The sequence below is a fragment of the Mytilus galloprovincialis genome, chromosome 5, assembly GCF_965363235.1.
Source record: "Mytilus galloprovincialis chromosome 5, xbMytGall1.hap1.1, whole genome shotgun sequence".
NCBI classification, from domain to species: Eukaryota; Metazoa; Mollusca; class Bivalvia; order Mytilida; family Mytilidae; genus Mytilus; species Mytilus galloprovincialis.
In genome coordinates this window covers 50,311,720-50,332,512 of record NC_134842.1, presented here as the reverse complement: position 1 = coordinate 50,332,512, position 20,793 = coordinate 50,311,720, and the positions used below count along the sequence as shown (strand labels likewise).

Here is a 20,793-nt window from a genome sequence, read left to right as displayed (position 1 = left end):
CATAAATGTCTTTAACAAACCAATAATAAAAACTAAAATCTATTGAATTTTTAAATTATTTAAAATTAAATCAAATAACTATACGTAAATATAAAAATATGAATCTGTTCAAGGGAGACAATACACGATAGATTCAACAGACTTTTTCGAATTGAAATATAGTAAAATGGAATGTCACTCATGCATACAAATGACACATAAAAAAAAATAATTAACACATCATTCGTGCTCCAACTTCGATGAAGATTTTTAAGTATCAATGTATCCAACAGTTGTTAATCTATAAGATAGTGACAGCTAACGCACATTAAGTATATTTGTGCGATTTTTTTTTAAACTTACTCAGAAAAATGCACGTCCTACTTGACTTTCATAGCTCATAATAAACGTGTTTGCACATTAATATAGTATAGTCGTTAAAGATTATTTGCCTCTAATAGTATAAGACACAATACAGATCGTAAGCTTGCATCAACTTACACATGTTACACAAATACAGATCTAGATTTAATTATAGCCCGAACATTTTGACATTGTTCATTATTTTTATCCGTGTTTTTTTTTTTTTTAATATTTTCACAACTTTCTGTTAAGATTCGATGAAATACCCATATCCTGATATAGTCTGATAAAAGCACTACTGAACCAATCATCCTATTGTTTGATAAGTAGATGAGCACGGAATAATGTCGACGACGAATAAAGCATTATCAGTTGTCATATGTACAATGTAACACTCATATTTCACCTTCCTTAACAAAAACTTGTTTTCGAAGATTATAAAAAAAGTGATTTAATTTTGAAAACTGTTTGTTATTATAATATAAACGTCAACCAAATCTGTCACTATTTGGAAGACAATTTGACTGTTATTGTATTTATAGCTTATTTCTACCGTTAATTTTTAAGGATTTACACCAGACACATCAACACCTGGCAAGTCTTTTACACTTTACAATCATAACGGTAAATAAAAATATAATTAAAACAGAAATGGACATTCTTTTAAGTATGCAGTCAGGTGAAATTAAAAAAATGTTGAATTTAAACTTGATACTATAAATCAGAAAAACACTATTTAAGGAACAAAGTAAGTTAAAAATATTGATAGGTTATGGAACTCCTTTTCGAAATATTCAATGTTTTTATTTAGCATTGGCATAATTTTGGTCTCAAATCGTAAGAAAAGAAATATATAGTCCTCTTAAATAATTCATCCTGCATCGTAGGAAAAAACCCGAAAAGTACGAATATCCAACAAAAGATTCCAACTTGACATGACTACATCCTTAAGTTATAAACCACTAATTCATAGCCCTGTGCCTTCCATGCTAAATTCAGCAATTTCAAGCATTAATGGCTACTGTGTTTTAAGTTCAAATACAGTGGCAGTCATTTCATGTCAAACCTATACCTTATCCTGACTTGTGCTGAAAGATTCAACACACCTTTAATTGCATATGAGAGCGTACTAGTTCCCATGAGTTTGATAGTTTGCACGAATGTATAAATAGGCAACCGTGTCCTGTTGGAATTGGAACATCTATCTCTCGATGTATTCGGTATGGTTACCTCTAGCATATTTGTATTATTGTTGTCAGTGGGTCGCTGTCTCATTGACGTTAACCCATCACTGTTTGTATTTGTATTTATAGAACAACGATATTTTAGTCTGGTAAATATAAAAAAGGAGATGTCGTTTGAATGCCAATGAGACAACTCTCAACAAGAGACCCAAATGACACAGAAATTATAAATCACCGTACGGCCTTCAACAATAAACATATCTCATACCGCATAGTCAGCTATTTAAGTCCCCGAAAAGACACATGTTAAACCATTCAATCCAGAAAAAATAACGGCCTAATTTATGTACAAAATAATGAACGAAAAACAAATATGTTACACAGCAACAAGCGACAACCAATGAAATACAGGCTCCTGACTTGGAACAGGCATTTCAAAATGTGACGGGGTTAAACTTGTTTGAAGGCGCCAACCCATACCCTAACCTGGGACAGTGGTATAACAGTACACCACCACAAATATAAAAACTAGTTGAAAAAGGCTTATCTCATCAGATGGATACAAATAGTAATACTTCTAAATAAAACACAAAGTGGACGTGGACGGGTACTTATACATCCATGCAAAAAAAAAAAGACAATAAGTACAGTTCTAAGAGTACTCACAGTTACTGATAACTAGTTGAAAGCCAATAACAAGTTATTAAACAAATCATACATCTAAGACTTAAATATCAATCAGCACACATCCAGCATCTAGTGGATTTCTTATAAAGACGTCATGAACAGTCAAAGAAAAACATGACCTTGTACAATGTCAAGATACAGGTACCGACAAATTGTAAGCATTGTATAGGCATGAACATGCATATGTATATAAAAAATAATATTTAGTCTTTATTTTATTTAATGATAACAAAAGCAATATAAGTACCAATAAAAAAATATTCAATGATATAATTACAGTGTTGAATTGATTACATTTTAGAATAAGTTAAGTTAAAGGATCGATAAGTTTACCCTGTTTGTTTTTAAATTTCCGGACTCGGTAAACAACATCTCCGTAAAATTTAGGATGTGCTTTCCCGTTTGCAAAAAGTTTTCTACATGTACAACCACACTTTCAAACCAAAGCTTTGTATCTAAAATTGAGTAACGGTTTTGAGTAATTTGTGGTAACAAAATCTGCGAAATAATAATTCACCAGTAATACATAGATTACGTTTTATTGAAATCCAAAACGTCACGACATACACGGTCATAACGAACGAGTTGTGATATAGAAACACCGTAAGATGGTGCCAAAGGAATAACCATGTCCACAAAAGGAAACTAAACTATCAATACCGAAAAATCGTCCTTTTTGTTGTAAATTTTAGTGTATAGTGCCTTTGTAAAACTGAAATATCTAAATATAGGAAAGGACAGTTATTACCGTGTATATTTGATTTATTTGGAGTAGGTGCCATTGGGTATATTTTATTTAAAAAATTCTTAACAAAAACTTTTATGTTTCTGCAGTTTATTTAGAAAATTCTTAACAAAAACTTGTTTTCGAAGATCATAAAAAAATGAATTTCATTTTGAAAACTGTTGGTTATTATTTTTGTGTTTCATTGCGTTTAATATTATAATATAAACGTCATTCAAATGTGTCACCATTCTAAAGACAATATGACTGTTATTGTATTAATGGCTTATTTCTACCTGTTATTTTTTAGGATTTACACCTGACACATCAACACCTGGTCATTTTACAGTTTACAATCATAACGGTTGGTAGAAATATAATTAAAACAGAAATGGACATTCTTTTAAGTATGAAGTCAGATGAAATTAAAAAATGTTGAATTTAAACTTGATACTTTAAATCAGAAGAAAATAATATAATTAAAACAGAAATGGAATTTCTTTTAAGTATGCAGTCAGGTGAAATTAAAAATTGTTGAATTTAAACTTGATACTATAAATCAGAAGAATATTATTTAAGGAACAACATAAGTTAAAAATATTGATAGGTTAGGAAACTCCTTTTCGATATATTTAATGTATATATTTAGCATTGGCATAATTTGGGTCTCAAATCGTAAGAAAAGAAATATATAATCCTCTTAAATAATTTATCCTGCATCGTAGGTGAAAACCCAAAAAGTACGAATATCCGACAAAAAATTTCAAACCTGACATGACTACATCCACTAATTCATAGCCCCTTTGCCTTCCATGCTAAATTCAGCAATTTCAAGCATATTTAATGACTACCGTGATTTAAGTTCAAATACAGTGGCAGTCATTTCATGTCAAAACCATACCTTATCCTGTCTTGTGCTGAAAAATTCAGCATACCTTAATTGCATATTCGAGCGTACTGGATCCCGGAAGTTTGATAGTTTGCACGAATGTATAAATAGGCAGCCGTGTCCGGTCGGAATTTGAACATCTATCTCTCGATGTATTCTGTATGTTTACCTCTAGTATATTTGTCTTATTGTTGTCAATTGGTTGCTGTTTCATTGACATAAACCCATCACTCTTTGTATTCGTATTTATAGACCAACGATATTTAGTCTGGTAAATATAAGAAATGAGATGTCGTTTGAATGCCGATTAGACAACTCTCAACAAGAGACCCAAATGACACAGGAATTTTCAACAACGTACGGCCTTCAAAAATGAACAAATCTCATTCCGCATAGTCAGCTATACAAGTCCCCGAAAAGACACATGTTAAACCATTCAATCCAGGAAACTAACGGCCTAATTTATGTACAAAATAATGAACGAAAAACAAATATGTTACACAGCAACAAACGACAACCAATGAATTACAGGCTCCTGACTTGGGACAGGCATTTCAAAATGTGACGGGGTTAAATTCGTTTGAAGGCGCCAACCCATACCCTAACCTGGGACAGTGGTGTAACAGTACAACATCACAAATATAAAAACTAGTTGAAAAAGGCTTATCTCATCAGATGGATACAAATAGTAATACATCTAAATAAAACACAGAGTGGACGTGGACGGGTACTTATACATCCCTGACAAAAAAAAAGACACTTAGTACAGATCTAAGAGTACGCACAGTTACTGATAACTAGTTGAAAGCCAATAACAAGTTATTAAAAAGATCATGAAGCCAATAACAAGTTATTAAAAAAACCATGCATCTAAGACTTAATATCAATCAGCACACATCCAGCATCCAGTGGATTTCTTATAAAGACGTCATGAACAGTCAAAGAAAAACATGACCTTGTACAATGCCAAGATACAGGTATCGAAAAATTGTAAGCATTGTAGAGGCATGAATATGCATATGTATATAAAAAATAATATTTAGTCTTAATTTTATTTACTGATAACAAAAGCAATATTAGTACCAATAAAACAAATATTCAAAGATATAATTACAGTGTTGAATTGATAACATTTTAGAATAAGTTTAGTTAAAGAATCGATTAGTTTACCCGCATCGTTTTTAAATTTCCGGGCTCGGTAAACTACTTCTCCGTAAAATGAGGATGTGCTTTCCCGTTTGCAATAAGTTTTTTACATGTACAACCACACTTTCAAACCAAAGCTTTGTATCTAAAATTTAGTAACGGTTTTGAGTAATTTGTGGTAACAAAATCCGCAAAATAATAATTCACCAAAAATACATAGATTACGTTTTATTGAAATCCAAAACGTCACGACATACACGGTCATAACGAACGAGTTGTGATATAGAAACATCGTAAGATAGTGCCAAAGGCATAACACCGTCCACAAAAGGAAACTAAACTATAAATACCGAAAAATCGTCCCTTTTGTCGTCAATTTTAGTGTATAGTGCCTGTGTAAAACTGAAATATCTAAATATAGGAAAGGCAGTTACAGCCCTTGGATGGTGTAAACAAAAAAAACGTGTATGGTGTAATGGTGTATGGCATATGGTGCAATAATGTAAGGTGTATGGTGTATAGTGTAATGGTGTATGAGGAATGGTGTGATTGTGTAACGTGCGATTGGGAATGGTGTGAATGAACGGTGTACGACATTTCATTGGTTGAAAACAAAGTGCTTTTTATTTTAATTTTTCAAATTGGAAACGTAAACAATAATAATAATCTTAATATTTGAAATTTAATTGCATTACGGGTAATTTCGGATCGTGTAGATAGAATGGGGAATGGTGTATGGTGTAATGTGTAAGGTGTATGGTGCAAAGGTGTAACGTGTATGGTGTAATGGTACAAGGTGTATGGTGTAATGGTGTATGGTGTTAGTGGGAAGTTTACACCATACAAGGACTGTATTACCGTTTATATTTGATTTATTTGGAGTAAGTGCCATTGGGTATATTTCTGCAGTTTATTTACACAATTCTTGATTATTTAACGAAACAACCATCAAGATAACGCTAAGGGTTGTTGAATTTCATTAGAGAAGAAGGCTTTAAATGAGTTGCAGCAAAATATATTTGCATTCAGATTTACCAATATATATTTGCATTTAGATTTACCAAACGGGCATTTTATTAAACAGGAATCCTATTGTTTGATAAGATTATGTGGAAGTGTAGTGTAAAGAGTTGAAAAGTCACAACTGTCAACAGAATCAAAAGGACCATCATATGAATGTGAAATAACCTTTGCTGTAGATAATAGAATATCATATTTTGAAAATGATTCAGAAATAAATAAAATAGTACATAATACGCCTATTTCCAGAATAAGTAATAAACTTCAAGAACTTTCAAAGCGGTTTGTGTTTGTACCGGCAGACGAAGCAGCCAACAATGTGGTGATGGTTTGCCATAAATACTACACGGACGTTCTTAAGAATGAAATTTTTAATTCATCTACATTCACGTCCGTGCGCTCCACAGAGAGTGATATAGTAAACAAACATATAACCACATCAAAGCTTGAGTCTTCTTCTGAACATTTGAAGGACCCTACTTTGTATTGGTTACTTAAACTACACAAAAAACAATAAAATATCGTTTCATCTCGGCCTCTAGTGTTCTACAACTAATCTTTCAGTGTTTTTAACAAGTTCCTTGACTACTAAGAGCTTATCATAATCTATTGTAATAAAATATATATTAACATAGTGGAATTAACTATTTTTGGAGAGTAAAAAAATCTTGGATGTTTTAGATAAACTACGTGCTTTTGGTGGTTCTTTTGATTCTGTTGACAGTTTTGACTTTTTTACTCTTTCGCTACACTTCCACACAATCTTATCAAACAAAAGTTTTCCTATTTAATTAGATGGTCGTTTCGGTAACAAAGTTTATCAACATGTTGTAGGTATTCCAATGTGCATTAATTTGCACCCCTTTAAAGGCAGACTTGTTTTTGTACTGTTATGAATCACAGTTTATGACCAAACTCAGTAAAGACCCATCTAAATTGCATTTAATTGACAAATTCAACAACACTTACCGTTATCTTGATGTTATTTTTTCGTTAAATAATCAAGAATTTTCTAAATATACTGCCGAAATTTACCCAAAGGAACTTACTTTAAATAAATCAAATTTAAACAGTAATAACTGTCCTTTCCTAGATTAAGATATTTCGGTTTTACACGGGAAACTCCACACTAAAATTTACGACAAAAGGTACGATTTTTCGTTCCCTACTGTTAATTCTCCCTTTTTGGATGATGATGTTCCTTTGGCACCATCTTACGGTGTTTATATTTCACAACTCGTTCAATATGCCCGGGTCTGTTGTGCCGTTTTTGATTTTAACGAACGTTATCTATATGTATTACTGGTAAATTATTAAGCCAGGGATTTCGTTACCACAAATTACTTAGAACCTTTACTTAATTCTTCCATAGATATAAAGATTTGGTTTTGAAGTTTGGTTGTACCTGTAGAAAACTTATTTCAAACGGGATAGCACATCCTCATTATTACAGAAATGTTGTTTACCGTGCCCGGAAATTAAGAAACGATCCTGGTAAACTTATCGATCCTATAAATAAACTTCTTCAACACTGTAATTTGATCATTGAATATTGTTTTATTGGTTTTAATATTGATTTTGTTATCAGTAGATTAAAAGCAAACTAAGTATTATTGATATATACATATACACATTCATGGATCTACAATCTGTCGATACCTGTATCTTTGCATTGCACAAGGTCATGTTTTTCTCTGACAGTTTATGACGTCTTTACACTAAATCCATTGGATGTTGGATGTGTACGGATTAATAATTTAGTCTTATATGCATGCTTTTTTTAATTAGTTGTTAGTGTCTTTGAAATAGCTGTCAGTAAATGCGAGTACTCTCAGATCAGTACTTAGTGTCTTTTTGTTGTTGGGATATGCAAGTACTCGGCCACGTCCACTTTGTGTAGTATTAGTGTTTGTATCCATCTGATGAGTTAAGCCTTTTTCACCTGATTTGTATTGTTCGTTCTTATGCTGTACTGTTACACCACTGTCCCAGGTTAGGGGGAGGGTTGGGATCCCGCTAACATGTTTAACCCCGCAACATTCTGTATGCATGTGCTTGTCACAAGTCAGGAGACTGTAATTTAGTGGTTGTCGTTTGTTGATGTGTTACACATTTGTTTTTCGTTCATATTTTGTTCAAAAATTAGGCCGTTAGTTTTCTCGTTTTAATTGTTTTACATTTGTCATTTCGGAGCCTTTTATAGCTGACTAATTGGTATGGGCTTTGCTCATTGTTGAAGGCCGTACGGTGACCTATAGTTGTTAATTTCTGTGTCATTTGGTCTCTTGTGGAGAGTTGTCTCATTGTTATTCATGCCAAATCTTCTTTTAATTTTTTAATTTCATAACTTGTTTAGTTTTTTTTAACTATTTTGATCTGAGCGTCATTGATGAGTCTTATGTAGACGAAACGCGCGTCTGGCGTATAAAATTATAATCCTGGTACTTTTGATAACTATTAGTTGTCTGCATGTGATATGTTGCCATGCAAAGTTTCTGTCTGTATCCAACTTGCTCTGTTTTTCACTTTTTCATCTCCGTCAATTAATTTTGCAGTACCTACCAATTGGATCAATTGTTTATCTTTACTCAACATGAATATGCATGAAAAATTTACCACCCAAAGAAGAGCAAACGATCAAAAATAAAAAATAAACATATTTCATTTCATGTAAACATTAAGAAAATATAAATAAGGGGAGGGTTCAGATCTATATAAAAAATCTAAGTTAATCCCCACCACAGTTCTGAACTGACAATGTGTTTAGTAGGGTATCTACCAGACTATGTGCCTGAACCTTACTCGAGGTTGTCTTATTTCATATTCTTTTTTTTGGGGGCTTTTTTTTGTCGATAATTTCGATAATTTATTGATAACGGCAGATCTTTGATTTAATGTACGTAATCTCAACTTTTACAAATGTCTATCCAATTTTTTAAATTACAGTTTATACAGACTCGGGATCATCCTGAGATTGACATAGTGTATAGGCACCCGTCTCTTTTTGAGTACTGTAGGTTTCATTTCTGTAAATATCAACAATGCAATTTCCCAAAGGGACTCCTTTCACGGCTAAAATTGTACCACTATAATTTGAAAAAAAATATATCCTAAAATGGAAAGTTCATACGCACTACTATTTTTTTCAAAGGTCAAAATATAGGGCTGTGCGGCATATTTTCAACGTGTATATGCCCCGAACTTCTAAGAGTTTAAACATACATTGAAATTCTATACTACTCCTACCTTGACTTAAGGATTTCCACAGATTTCAATTCTGTCGTTATGAAAATGTATATTTACTGGTAACATTCTCAAGATATGTCTCTACGAGATTAAACATAGAGATCATATCTGGAAACCAGTACGTAAACAAAATTGATTATCTATGAATAATATATATCTCCCCACAAGAGGCGTGGTGTGAGAAACAGCTGTATTTACAAAGTGCAACCTATACTCACATGTATTCCAATAGAAAACTCTCTTAAAACACTTTTTCTCACAACAATACTTATTTATCAGAATTATAGCCTTAAAGAAATCACTGCATATACTCTTAGGTATCTTGTACAGTACATGTTATACCCCAATCCCTGTATCATTTTTTTAAAGAATTTGAAAACAAGACTTTTTAAAATGATCGCCAGCTTCCCCTATGTGCATGTTTTCTGACATGAAATGTCTAGAACCTGTTTGAAACTATTTTGATGACAAATTGAAAGCATTTCAGAACACTATTAATATAATGTTTAGCAGCTAATCATTCCAACATTCAAGATAATATAAATTACCCAATCATGCATCTTTCTCCAGTCCACATCTTACTGTATGCCTATTTGTCAATGAAAGTTCAAAGTTACTGCCTCAAATGGTCAGTTTAGAAATCTTGTCACAACAGAATCATCTCTTACCATATATATAACATTATTTAGCTAATATTTAAACTAGAAGTGTTTAAACAAAGAAGTATTGTCAAAAGTTATAAATATGTATGAAGATACCAGTCTGATGTATGACTTTACTAAAAGTTTTATAGAAATGACTGCTAACATCTGATTTTTGCATTACTTCTAAGCACAGTCATTGGTTTCTATACACAAGACCTTTTAAAATGATAAAGTCATAGCATTTACAAGTTAAATTATTTGTTTAATAACCCAAGGGGCAGGCATTTTTCTCTGTGTTTTGCCTCTGGGGCCTAAAATTTCCTAAATTATTCTGCTGTTTCTAGCAATATGGAATATTGGGGATAGAACACACTATTGTAAGTTTTCTTGATGTATTTGTGTATTTCTAGCTTGTATCTTTTATTTCGCGGTCACAAAAAAGCACATTTAGATGTTAGGGCTTACTTTTGGGTTATCGACAGAAAAAACACCACTACAATAATATTCAGGAAGGATCTATGAGTTTCAAAGACTGTGAAGAGTAAATATAAGCACTTTTCAACAATTCAAATTACTAATATCCATCCATTATGAATTTAATTTGCATTCAGGGCTTTAAGTAAACTATGCATACTGTAAACTGTGAATTTATGCTAAATAAGTCATCATAGTTAAGGGCAAGGATTTTCTCAATCTTCATGAACTATTTATAAAACTTCATATTTGAGTTAATTTCATTAAAATCTCGGAGATAAACCAGATTTGGTTAAATTCTGTATGTTATCTTGTTTTACCCAATATAGTATAAAAATGAGAATGGAAATGGGGAATATGTCAAAGAGACAATAACCCAACCAAAGAGCAAACAACAAGGTTGCATTTCTGTAAATATCAACAATGCAATTTCCCATGGGAACTCCTGTCACGGCTAAAACTACCACTTTTAATATGAAGTTTTGAAAAAAATTATATCCTGGAATGGAAAGTTCATATGCACTTCTATTTTTTTCAAAGGTCAAAATATAGGGCTGTGCGGCATATGCCCCGAACTTCTAAGAGTTTAAACTTACATAAAATTCTATACTACTCCTACCTTGACTTAAGGATTTCTACAGATTTCCTTTTCATTGCTATGCATATGTATATTTACTGGTAACATTCCCAAGATATGTCTCTACGAGATAACACATAGAGATCATTATGGCATATCTGGGAACCAGTACGTAAACAAAATTAATTATCTATGAATATTATATATCTCCCCAAAAGAGGCGTGGTTTGAGAAACAGCTGTATTTACAAAGTGCAACCTGTAGGTTGCCCTGCTCGAAGTGTTTTTTTGTTATTATTATTGTAATTGTCGGGTTGCTGTCTGATTGAAATACAGCCCACTTCTAGATTTATTCTTGCAATTACTTGAAACCCTGTTTCCGTTATTTAGACTGTAAAGATTTGATAAACTGTCGCCCGTATCCGAAAGAAAGGATTTGTCCAGCCAATAGTAGTTACCATTCTTGGGCAAATGTAAGATGCAGGATGTATTGTGGTTTTTGTATTGGTAAGTTATCAGTATTGATTAGCAATAGAAATATCAAGACAGTACAAATGGTTGGGCGTATTACATTAAAACAAGGAAAGAAACCCGACAAAACGGAAGCAACGAATTTGGTTGAAGGTCAACAAATTACACTCCTTGTCGATTTTTATGGAAGGCACACTTCTGTTTTGATAATATTGTATTAAAGTTATGACTATGAATGCATTCTTGGGTTTTTTTAAAGCTCAAAAGAATTCATAATCAATACAAGGTTACAATTAAGCGTGTTGCTCAATTATAGTGACTTGTATTTAAGAAGGATAAACATCAGTTCCCTAATTCGAAGTTTGAATCAAGACTCGCATGTTTCTTTTACTTTTTCTGTGTCGAAATTGTGTCGATTTTATTTTGAGCATTTTAAAGGATTTTCTTCTTAAGATATAAGGATATAAGACGGCATGATTGAAGAAAGTAGTATATACTTTGATCTTGCTTTCAGTAACCGCGAATATGATTTTTTTCGGGTTTGTTTAGTATCGTCTATCTTGACTGTGCCGGTGTTTTTGTCATCTATTCACTGGTTGTCTGGTTTCTTTTCGTTTGTCTTAAGTCAAATCTTCTATTTCTTTTTCAAGAAATAAAATCTTAAGATAAAAAAAAATCATGTTGTTAAAGGATCAAGTAACAAAACAAAATAAAGAGAAAAGGATAATTATGTCTGCAATATATCCAAATGTATTATAATAAGAACTTAATATATATTTCAGTCAGTACACCACCACCATCATGCGCCGACAAAATATCTAACTGTAATGAGTATGATGCAGATCTTTGCACAAACCCATTATACAGGCTCTTTAAAGAGGACAATTGTCAACTGTTTTGTGGACTTTGCAAAATAGCAGGTAATATTATAATAATTAAAGTTTTACTCATTTTAGGGCACACTAATTGTTCTGTTATAATTAGGGATGCCGCCGAGTACTTCCTCAAGTATTTCTCGAAAAGTCAGAATATCAAATATGAAAATATGATGATCTTAGTTTTTATTATGTGTATTTTAATTTATTTTTGAGTTATAAACACATAATATGCCATTAATTTTGTTAAATTAGATGACTTCAGAAAATGTCTAATTATTCAAATTATTACCGTATTTTAGCCCATGATAAATGTTCATTCCTAATTGTGAAATTAAATGACCAATATAATTATGTGCATGCATGTATTTTTAACAATTCTCAGTTTCAGAACCTAAAGGACTATGGGTAATTGCAGTGTTCAGTATTTCCATGACGAAATTAGCATCACTTCATGAGTTAAATTTTCATTTGGACAATGTCAGCCAATTTCAACGTTTTATAGCTTTAGAAATTATTACCCATGTCGCATTAGATTCTGTCGACTTTCATCATTTAATCCACATTTGAAAGGAATCAAGTCTGAAATATAAAATCTACAAATCCAGATACTGCGTTTTATGTGCGCAAGTTTCATTTCGTCTGTCTTAAGTCAAATGTTCTTTTATTTCTCAAGAAATAAAATCTTTAGATAAAAACAAAAATACATGTTGTTAAAGGATCAAGTGATCTAACAAAAAATAAAGATAGGGTAAACTATTTATGCAATATATCCAAATGTTTATAAAAAAGACTTAATATATATTTCAGTCAGTACACCACCACCATCATGCGTCGACAAAATATCTAACTGTAATGAGTATGATGCAGATCTCTGCACAAACCCATTATACAGGCTCTTTAGAGACGACAATTGTCAACGGTTTTGTGGACTTTGCAAAATAGCAGGTAAGATTATAATAATTATAGTTTTACTCATTTCAGGGCACACTAATTGTTCTGTTATAATTAGGGATGCCGACGCGTACCTCCTTCAAAATTCATCGAAAAGTCAGAGTATTAAATATATTAATATGATGATCTTACCTCTTTTTTTTTTAGTTTTGTGAATTTTCATTGAGTTATACGTACACTAGATGCCATTAATTTTGTTAAATTAGTTGACCTCAGAAAATGTATAATTATTCAAGTTATTACCGTATTTTAGCACATGATAAATGTTTTCTCCTAATGGTGAAATTAAATGATCAAAATAATTATGTGCTTGCATGTATTTTTAACAATTGGCCGTTTCAGAACCTAAAGAACTACGGGAAATTGCATTGTTCACTATTTCCATGATGATATTAGCGTCAGTGCATGAGTTGAATTTCCATTTGGACAATGTCAGCCAATTTCAACGTTTTATCGCTTTAGACATTATTACCTGGAGCGCATAAGTTTATGAAGACTTTCATCATTTGGTCTACATTTGAAAGGAATCAAGTCTAAAATATAAAACTACAAATACAGATACTGCTTTTTATGTGCGTAAGTTGCATATCGTCTGTCTTCAGTCAAATTTTCTTTTATTTCTTTAGAATTAAAATCTTAAGATAAAAACAAAAATACATGTTGTTAAAGGATCAAGTGATATAACAACAAAAAAAGATAGGGAGAACTATTTATGCAGAATATCAAAATGCATTAAAATAAAGACTTAATATATATTTCAGTCAGTACAACACCACCATTGTTCTTCCCGGACGTGTGAGTGTAACCAAGATGACTGGGTTTAAGTAAGGATAAAACAATCAGGAGCTGACTTTTATTCTACTACCAATTCAAAAGGTGAAAAACTGAAAATAAAAATATAAATACAATTTTAAAATGTGTTCAATGATAATTAAAGTCCATTAAAAATACGGATAAACAGTTCGTAGATATATAAAGCGGTTAAAGTTCTTTATAATAATAAATAGATGATTATTCTTGCACACGTCGGGTTCTGTCTTGAATTAAATTGTGTAATCTAAGATACGAACAGTTTGAACGGTGAAATGTTCATAGTTTCTTTATAACATAGGAAATATATAAAAACAGATCATCGCTGATGTAAAGACACGATTTGTAATGATGTAAATGTAACTCACGCTGTGGTTAGCCACGAATTGTTCCTTTGGACAACATGTCCGCTGAATGTTCCCTGCAGCTGTGCACACGGCCTGCTGATCAGTTTTCGTCTCTCAGAAGAGAGGGGAAAGTAACACGGATTCCTACACTTTCCTGTATAAAACTTCCCGTCTGAGGTCTATTTGACATCACTATTCCATTATCAAAAACAAATAAAATGCTAAATATATAACAACTGTCCGATGGTTCACTTAGAAGTAGTCCAAGGGGAGGCTGGGTATTTCACAGCTTCTATTCTATAAAAGGCGGTGTTTCCGACGAGATCGCGGCGATCTAAGATCCAACTCCATGGCTGTAGTTCTAATTGAAGAATTTCCTTTCGACACGGATATGCAATCCAACGAGGACGTCTTGCGAGACGGACGCTTTCCTTTACGTTTACGGCATACAGTAGACCATCCGGTGCCATGTTTCTTTTCTCTGTCACTTAAGTTGGAATTGTCTATTCTGCTTTCCTCTTGTCCTTGCGTATCCAAAAGCGAATTGAAGCTTTCCTTGGGAATTGAATGTTTTTGGATGTACTTTTCTTTGTCGGCATTCACTTTTGGTGGCGTTGCTTCCGAAGTGAACTTTTCGGCTTCTGCAAATCTGGCGATTGAAGTCGCTGATTTTGTTTTCGGTTGCCCATGTAAAAGGGGATGTTTTAACGACTCAGTTTGAATTTCATTTGACTGGGTGTTGGTTTTATTACACTCAGGTAATTTCTTTGTCTGTGGTTTCACAACACTGTAAGTTGGATTTGTTTCCTTTGTAGTGAGTTCAAGGAGAACATGTTGCTTATCAGAGCGTATTTCTCCAACAATAATCCAACCCAGTTTTAACTTTTGTGCAAATGGAGCCTTTGGTGGTCCTAGACGTTGATTTAGAACCTGATGTGCCTCTATAAAGTCTCTTCCAATGAGCAATAGGATTTTGCATTTTCCATCAATCGGGAGAATATGTTTTTGTAGTTCTTGCAAGTGTTGATATTGCAATATATCCTCAGGTGTAGCAATTTCGTTCGGATTATTGGGAATGTTATCGCATTCAATCAGTTCAGGCAGATTGAATCTAGTATTGTCGTGTACAGACTTCACGACAAAGCCGTTTCCTCGTTTACCGGAAGTAACCTTGCTGCCGGAGCATGTGGATAACAAATAGTCTTTCGTTTCTGCCTGTACATTGAATAGGCTGAAGAATTCAGGAGCCACGAGAGACCGGTTGCTTTGGTCGTCAATAATTGCATACATGCGAATTACTTTGTCCTAATTCTTTTTGTGAAAGACATTCACAGGAAGAATCTTGGCACAAGATTTACTACTGTTGCCGTCTTTGGAGATATCTGTGTAAGTAGAACTAACAGAGGTTAGCTTGGTTTTAGCTAACTCAAGTTGCTCCCCGCCGTCGACTGATCTAGGTTGGTTTACTCGATTTGTGTGTAATGCGGTGGTGTGTTGTTTACTTCCGCATTCATTGCAACTGATACTTGCGTTGCAATCACGACTTCTGTGCATAGTCAATCACAGCATTTGTAACAAAGATTGTTTTGCCTCAACAGTTCCTTGCGTTCCTCTATAGTTTTAGCTCTGAACCCACGACATTCATTTAGCGAATGTTCGGTATTGTGTATTATGCACAGATTTTGTTGCTGTGCAGTCTCTCCAGATCGTTTTCGACAGCTGTCTTGTGAACGTTGATTTTCGTTCCAGGCTGAGGTGTGAACCTTGGCGCAGCACCTTTTGTGCTTGGTGTGACTCTTGACCCAAAAATGAATCCAGGATCGTTTTTAATTCTACTGATTTCACTGATAAATGCAGATAACTCTGTAAAAGGAGGAAAGGCAACGTCGTGGTTAGATTTGTATCTAGACGCCCTTGTAATCCACTTTTCCTGAAGTCCATGGGGTAGTTTTTCAATGACAGGGTTTATTCCGGTCGGTGAATCAAAATAAACTAGCAGACATCCCAGCTTGGTGTTTTCCTTGTGGTATTCTATTTCTGATAGAATGTCAGACAGTTCATAGAGACGTGCGTTGTCCTTTTTTGTCAATGATGGGAATTTGTCAAGTTTACTCCTGAGAGGGGCTTCCAACATTTCTGGAGCACCATATCGCTCATCCAATCTTTGCCATAACCTCTGTAGGCATCTTGTAGGGTTGTTGGCTTAGATGCCCTTATACTCATGGCATGTTTATCAGACTGATCCTAGCCACTTAATCAGTAAGTCTATTTGTTCCGAGTCCGAAACTTGTAATTCGTCTATAATGTTTTAAAGCTAGACTTCCATGTATGGAAGGATTCTGCCTGGTCATTAAAATTTGTAAGCCGGGAGAACAATAGGGCTTTGCGTAGAAGAAATCCAGTTATCTCTGACGTAAGATTAATTTGTTGCTGGTATGCAACAGGGGGCTCTTCTATTACACCTTGTTTTTGGTTTGAAGCAGGGATCTCTTCTATAACATCTTTTTTTATGCGTAAGACAGAGATTGCTTCTCTAACACCCTGTTTTTGGTGTTCAGCAGGGATCTCATCTGAAAGGCTTACTTTTTGTATGCCAGATACTATTTCCAGATCTGGAATTAAGGTAATTTCCGGTGACTTAGTATCGGAAGGCAAGACAGCAGGTGTCTGTGGCGGCAGGTTCAGTGCCATGGATGGCACGAACGCTGGTGCTTCATGACTCAGCTTAATCATACCAGGACTTTGTCTTATCTTGCGAGTTCCTGTTACGTCCTTTACAGCAGTTGATACAGAAGTTTTTTGACGAAATTTTGCACACGCTGGAGCGGGTCTTCCTTTTCGTTAGGAAGATCGCTAACTGCTTGGCTTCCGTCGTATTCCAGGATACGGGCCTCGGCCTCTGCGGCTGCAGCTTCTCTTTTTGCTTCGAGAATGTTCCTAGCGGCCTCAAGTTCGGCTTTTTCTCGGACCGCACGTGCAGCTTCCTGTTCCATTTGAGTTTTCCTGCGAACGGCCTCCTGTTCTTTTTAGCTTTGATGTGCTCTTCCTCCTGTTCAATTCGAGCTTTAAGGTGAACAGCCTCAAGTTCCATTTCGGCTTTTCTACGTGTAGCCTCTTGTTCCGCTTCGGCTTTTCTACGTGTGGCCTCTTGGTTTGCACGGATGGCTTCTTGTTCAATTTCGGCCTTGATTTCAGTTTGTCTGTATAGGGTTCGCTCCTGTAAAACGGCCTCCTGCTTTAGGAGGGCAGCTTCTTGCTCGGCAAAGGCTATCTTTGATCTAGCGGACTCTGCCTTGGCACACTTTCTCCTTGCTAGGCTCGACATGTCAGAGACGTTTGAGCTCCCACTGTGCGAGGTGGTCTTGCCCTTTGATGTCCTCGTTTTTGTTGATTTAGCCTCTGTCAAGGTAAGGCGATGCTCGTGCAAAGTTTCAATTGCTAAGTCGACTTTAGACATTCGGATATCCGTTTAGAATTTGAACGTATTAATGTCTTAAAGGCTGTCTAATGTTTTTGTATTTTTGAGAAATTTCAAGTACTCGTCTGTGAGCCTGCGATAATTAGTACAGGCTTGTACAATTTTATCTTGTTAACAACTGCTGGAGGTCGTTAGGAGGCTTGGCCGTTTCTATTAACCAAGATTCTAGGTTTGACCATAGGGCCTCTAAGTCGTGATAGAACTTGTCACCTTTTTTTGTAAAGGCTCCCTGTCCTTTTTCGGTAAGTTCACGCACTTGCCTAGTTTCGCCATTTTCATCTAGATTTGTTGTTTACTACGGTTTTTCTTCTGGTTCTTTGGTGACATCTACCTCCGGGGGCTGAACTTCTTCTTGCTGTTCCTAGTGACTGGGATCCATAATGTAAATCAACTAATTGTAGACAATGTATGTTCAACGTTGTTGGTTTGCTGACTGTCTTAGAGTAGCGTTTGTTATACAAGATAAAACAACAGGCAAGTTGTAGCTTTTTTCATTGTACTGGCCGGACCAGTGAGTGTAACCAAGATGGGTTTAAGTAAGGATAAATCAATCAGGAGCTGACTTTTATATTACTACCAATCAAAAAGGTGAAAAACTGAAAATAAAAATATAAATACAATTTAACAATGTGTTCAATGATAATTAAAGTCCATTAAAAATACGGATAAACAGTTCGTAGATATATAAAGCGGTTAATGTTCGTTATAATAATAAATAGATGATTATTCTTGCACACGTCGGGTTCTGTCTTGAATTAAATTGTGTAATCGCAGATACGAACAGTTTGAACGGTGAAATGTTCATAGTTTCTTTATAACATAGGAAATATATAAAAACAGTTCATCGCTGATGTAAAGACATGATTTGTAATGATTTAAATGTAACTCACGCTGTGGTTAGCCACGAATTGTTCCTTTGGACAACGTGTCCGCTGAATGTTCCTTGTAGTTGTGCACACGGCCTGCTGATCAGTTTTCGTCTCTCAGAAGAGAGGGGAAAGTAACACGGATTCCTACACTTTCCTGTATAAAACTCCTAAAACTGGAGTACGCAAAACGATGTATGCAATGAAACATTAACAATATAAAATGATGGTCAAATGAAAACAAATGATGAATTAGTTCCAGAACAATCATCATGCGTCGACAAAATATCTTACTGTTATGAGTATGATGCAGATCTCTGCACACACCCATTGTTCAGGCTCTTTAGAGAAGACAAGCGTCAACGGTTTTGTGGACTTTTCAAAATAGCAGGTAATATTATAATAATTTAGAGATAACTGTATTGTATTTGAAGCTTTGAGGACGTCAATCGGTTGTTTTACTGTCGCAAATTGAGTTTATCTGGCGACGCGTAGCGCAGACAGGTAAACGTTTTTTTTGCGACAGTAAAACTACCATGACTACCGATGGACGTCCGTAAAACTTCAAATACAATACAGTTATCTCTATTCTAATGCAAAATAAACAAATCACTTAATTTTAGTCAATATTTTGGTGTTAAATTTTCATTAAACGAAAATACCGCGAAATGATGTTTTTTCCTTAACGCATAAACTAGGTGACGTCATAGGTATGCTTCCGTCGCGCACCGTAAACACCGGGCGTTTTCTGGCTTCTTGTGCGCTTCAGAAAGTAATACAATTAGATAAAAAGAGTTTTTTTAAGCGTATTACTAGAGAAATTACATGTCAATTCATTTTGGATTTCAAAATGTCGGCTTCCTTAGTTACAGACAGGGAGATACATAATTTTACTCTTATTACCATCCAATCAGAACCATTGATACAAAATAATTGCATTAGAATTATAGTTTTTCTCATTTCATGGAACACTAATTGTTCTGTTATAATTAGGGATGTCGACGTGTATTTTTTCCAGTATTCCTTGAAAAGTCAGAGTATCAAATATGAAAATATGATGATCTGACTTTTTATTAGTTTTGTGTATTTTCATTGAGTTAAACGTGCATAAGATGCCATTTGTTAAATTATATGACTTTAAAATCGGTCTAACTATTCAAATAATTACCGTATTTTTACACATAATAGATAATAAAAAATACAAACATAAGATGCCAGTTGTAATATTAGATGACTTCAGAAAATGTCTATTTATTCAATACTAGTAATTACCGTTTTTTGCACATAACAAATGTTCATTGATAACCATGGTTAAATTAAATGAACAATATATTATGTGCATGCATGTTGGTTTTTTTTTAACAACTGCCCGTTTCGTTCGTACTCAAAAATGAAAATAGCGTCACATCATTGGCTGAATATCAATTGTTAAGGACAATGTAAGCCAATTTTAACGTTTTATAGTTTTTGAAAATATTACCCAGAATGCATTGGATTCTGACTACTTTCATTATTTGGTCCTCATTTGAAAGGAATATAGTCTGAAATATAAAATCTACAAATAAAGATATTCCTTTTAATTAACCCGAAAAAGCCAGTCGCTTTATTTCAAGCACTTCGATCACTAATCGTAATTATTCGAGTAAGATTTTTATGAGCGTAAAAAAAATCGAGGTTTATGATTGTGTATGCCAGAAACGCATTTTGCCTACAAAGGACTTACCGGTTTACTCGAATAAAACAAGTTAAAAGGCAAAACATTACAAAATTAAAGACCAGTGAGGACCCAACATTCCGAAAGGTAGCGTAAGAACCTGGTATTTTCTAAATTGATGTGAATATACTCGATAGTTTATAATTTTTTTTGCTTTTTTTTTTATAGATGCCAGCGCTACACCACCATCAGTAGCAAGACGAGACGATGAAAAAGAGGACATTTTTTTCTTTGATGCTTACCTAACATTTAGCTAATATTAAATAAAGAATTCGAATTAACATAATATTGTGTGAATGCAAGCCATATCACATACACTTTTTTTTAAATAAATTTTTGGTCGAAC

The 20,793-nt window shown here is 34.0% G+C and overlaps 1 protein-coding gene and 1 long non-coding RNA gene across 2 annotated transcripts in view; both read left to right on the top strand.

Moving 5' to 3' along the window:
• Positions 1 to 20,704, top strand: part of LOC143074064 (uncharacterized) — a 367,901-nt gene extending 347,197 nt beyond the window's left edge. The window contains exons 11-15 of the mRNA XM_076249613.1: positions 3,248 to 3,301; positions 11,323 to 11,439; positions 12,186 to 12,323; positions 13,089 to 13,226; positions 20,616 to 20,704. Of these exons, the coding sequence (XP_076105728.1) occupies positions 3,248 to 3,301; positions 11,323 to 11,439; positions 12,186 to 12,323; positions 13,089 to 13,226; positions 20,616 to 20,704 (536 nt within the window). The remainder of the gene's footprint in view (positions 1 to 3,247; positions 3,302 to 11,322; positions 11,440 to 12,185; positions 12,324 to 13,088; positions 13,227 to 20,615) is intronic.
• On the top strand, positions 13,239 to 14,148 carry LOC143075986 (uncharacterized). Its single transcript, XR_012978496.1, has 2 exons — positions 13,239 to 13,808; positions 13,994 to 14,148. It is a non-coding gene; the product is annotated as an uncharacterized LOC143075986 (long non-coding RNA).
• Positions 20,705 to 20,793: the final 89 nt, after the last annotated feature.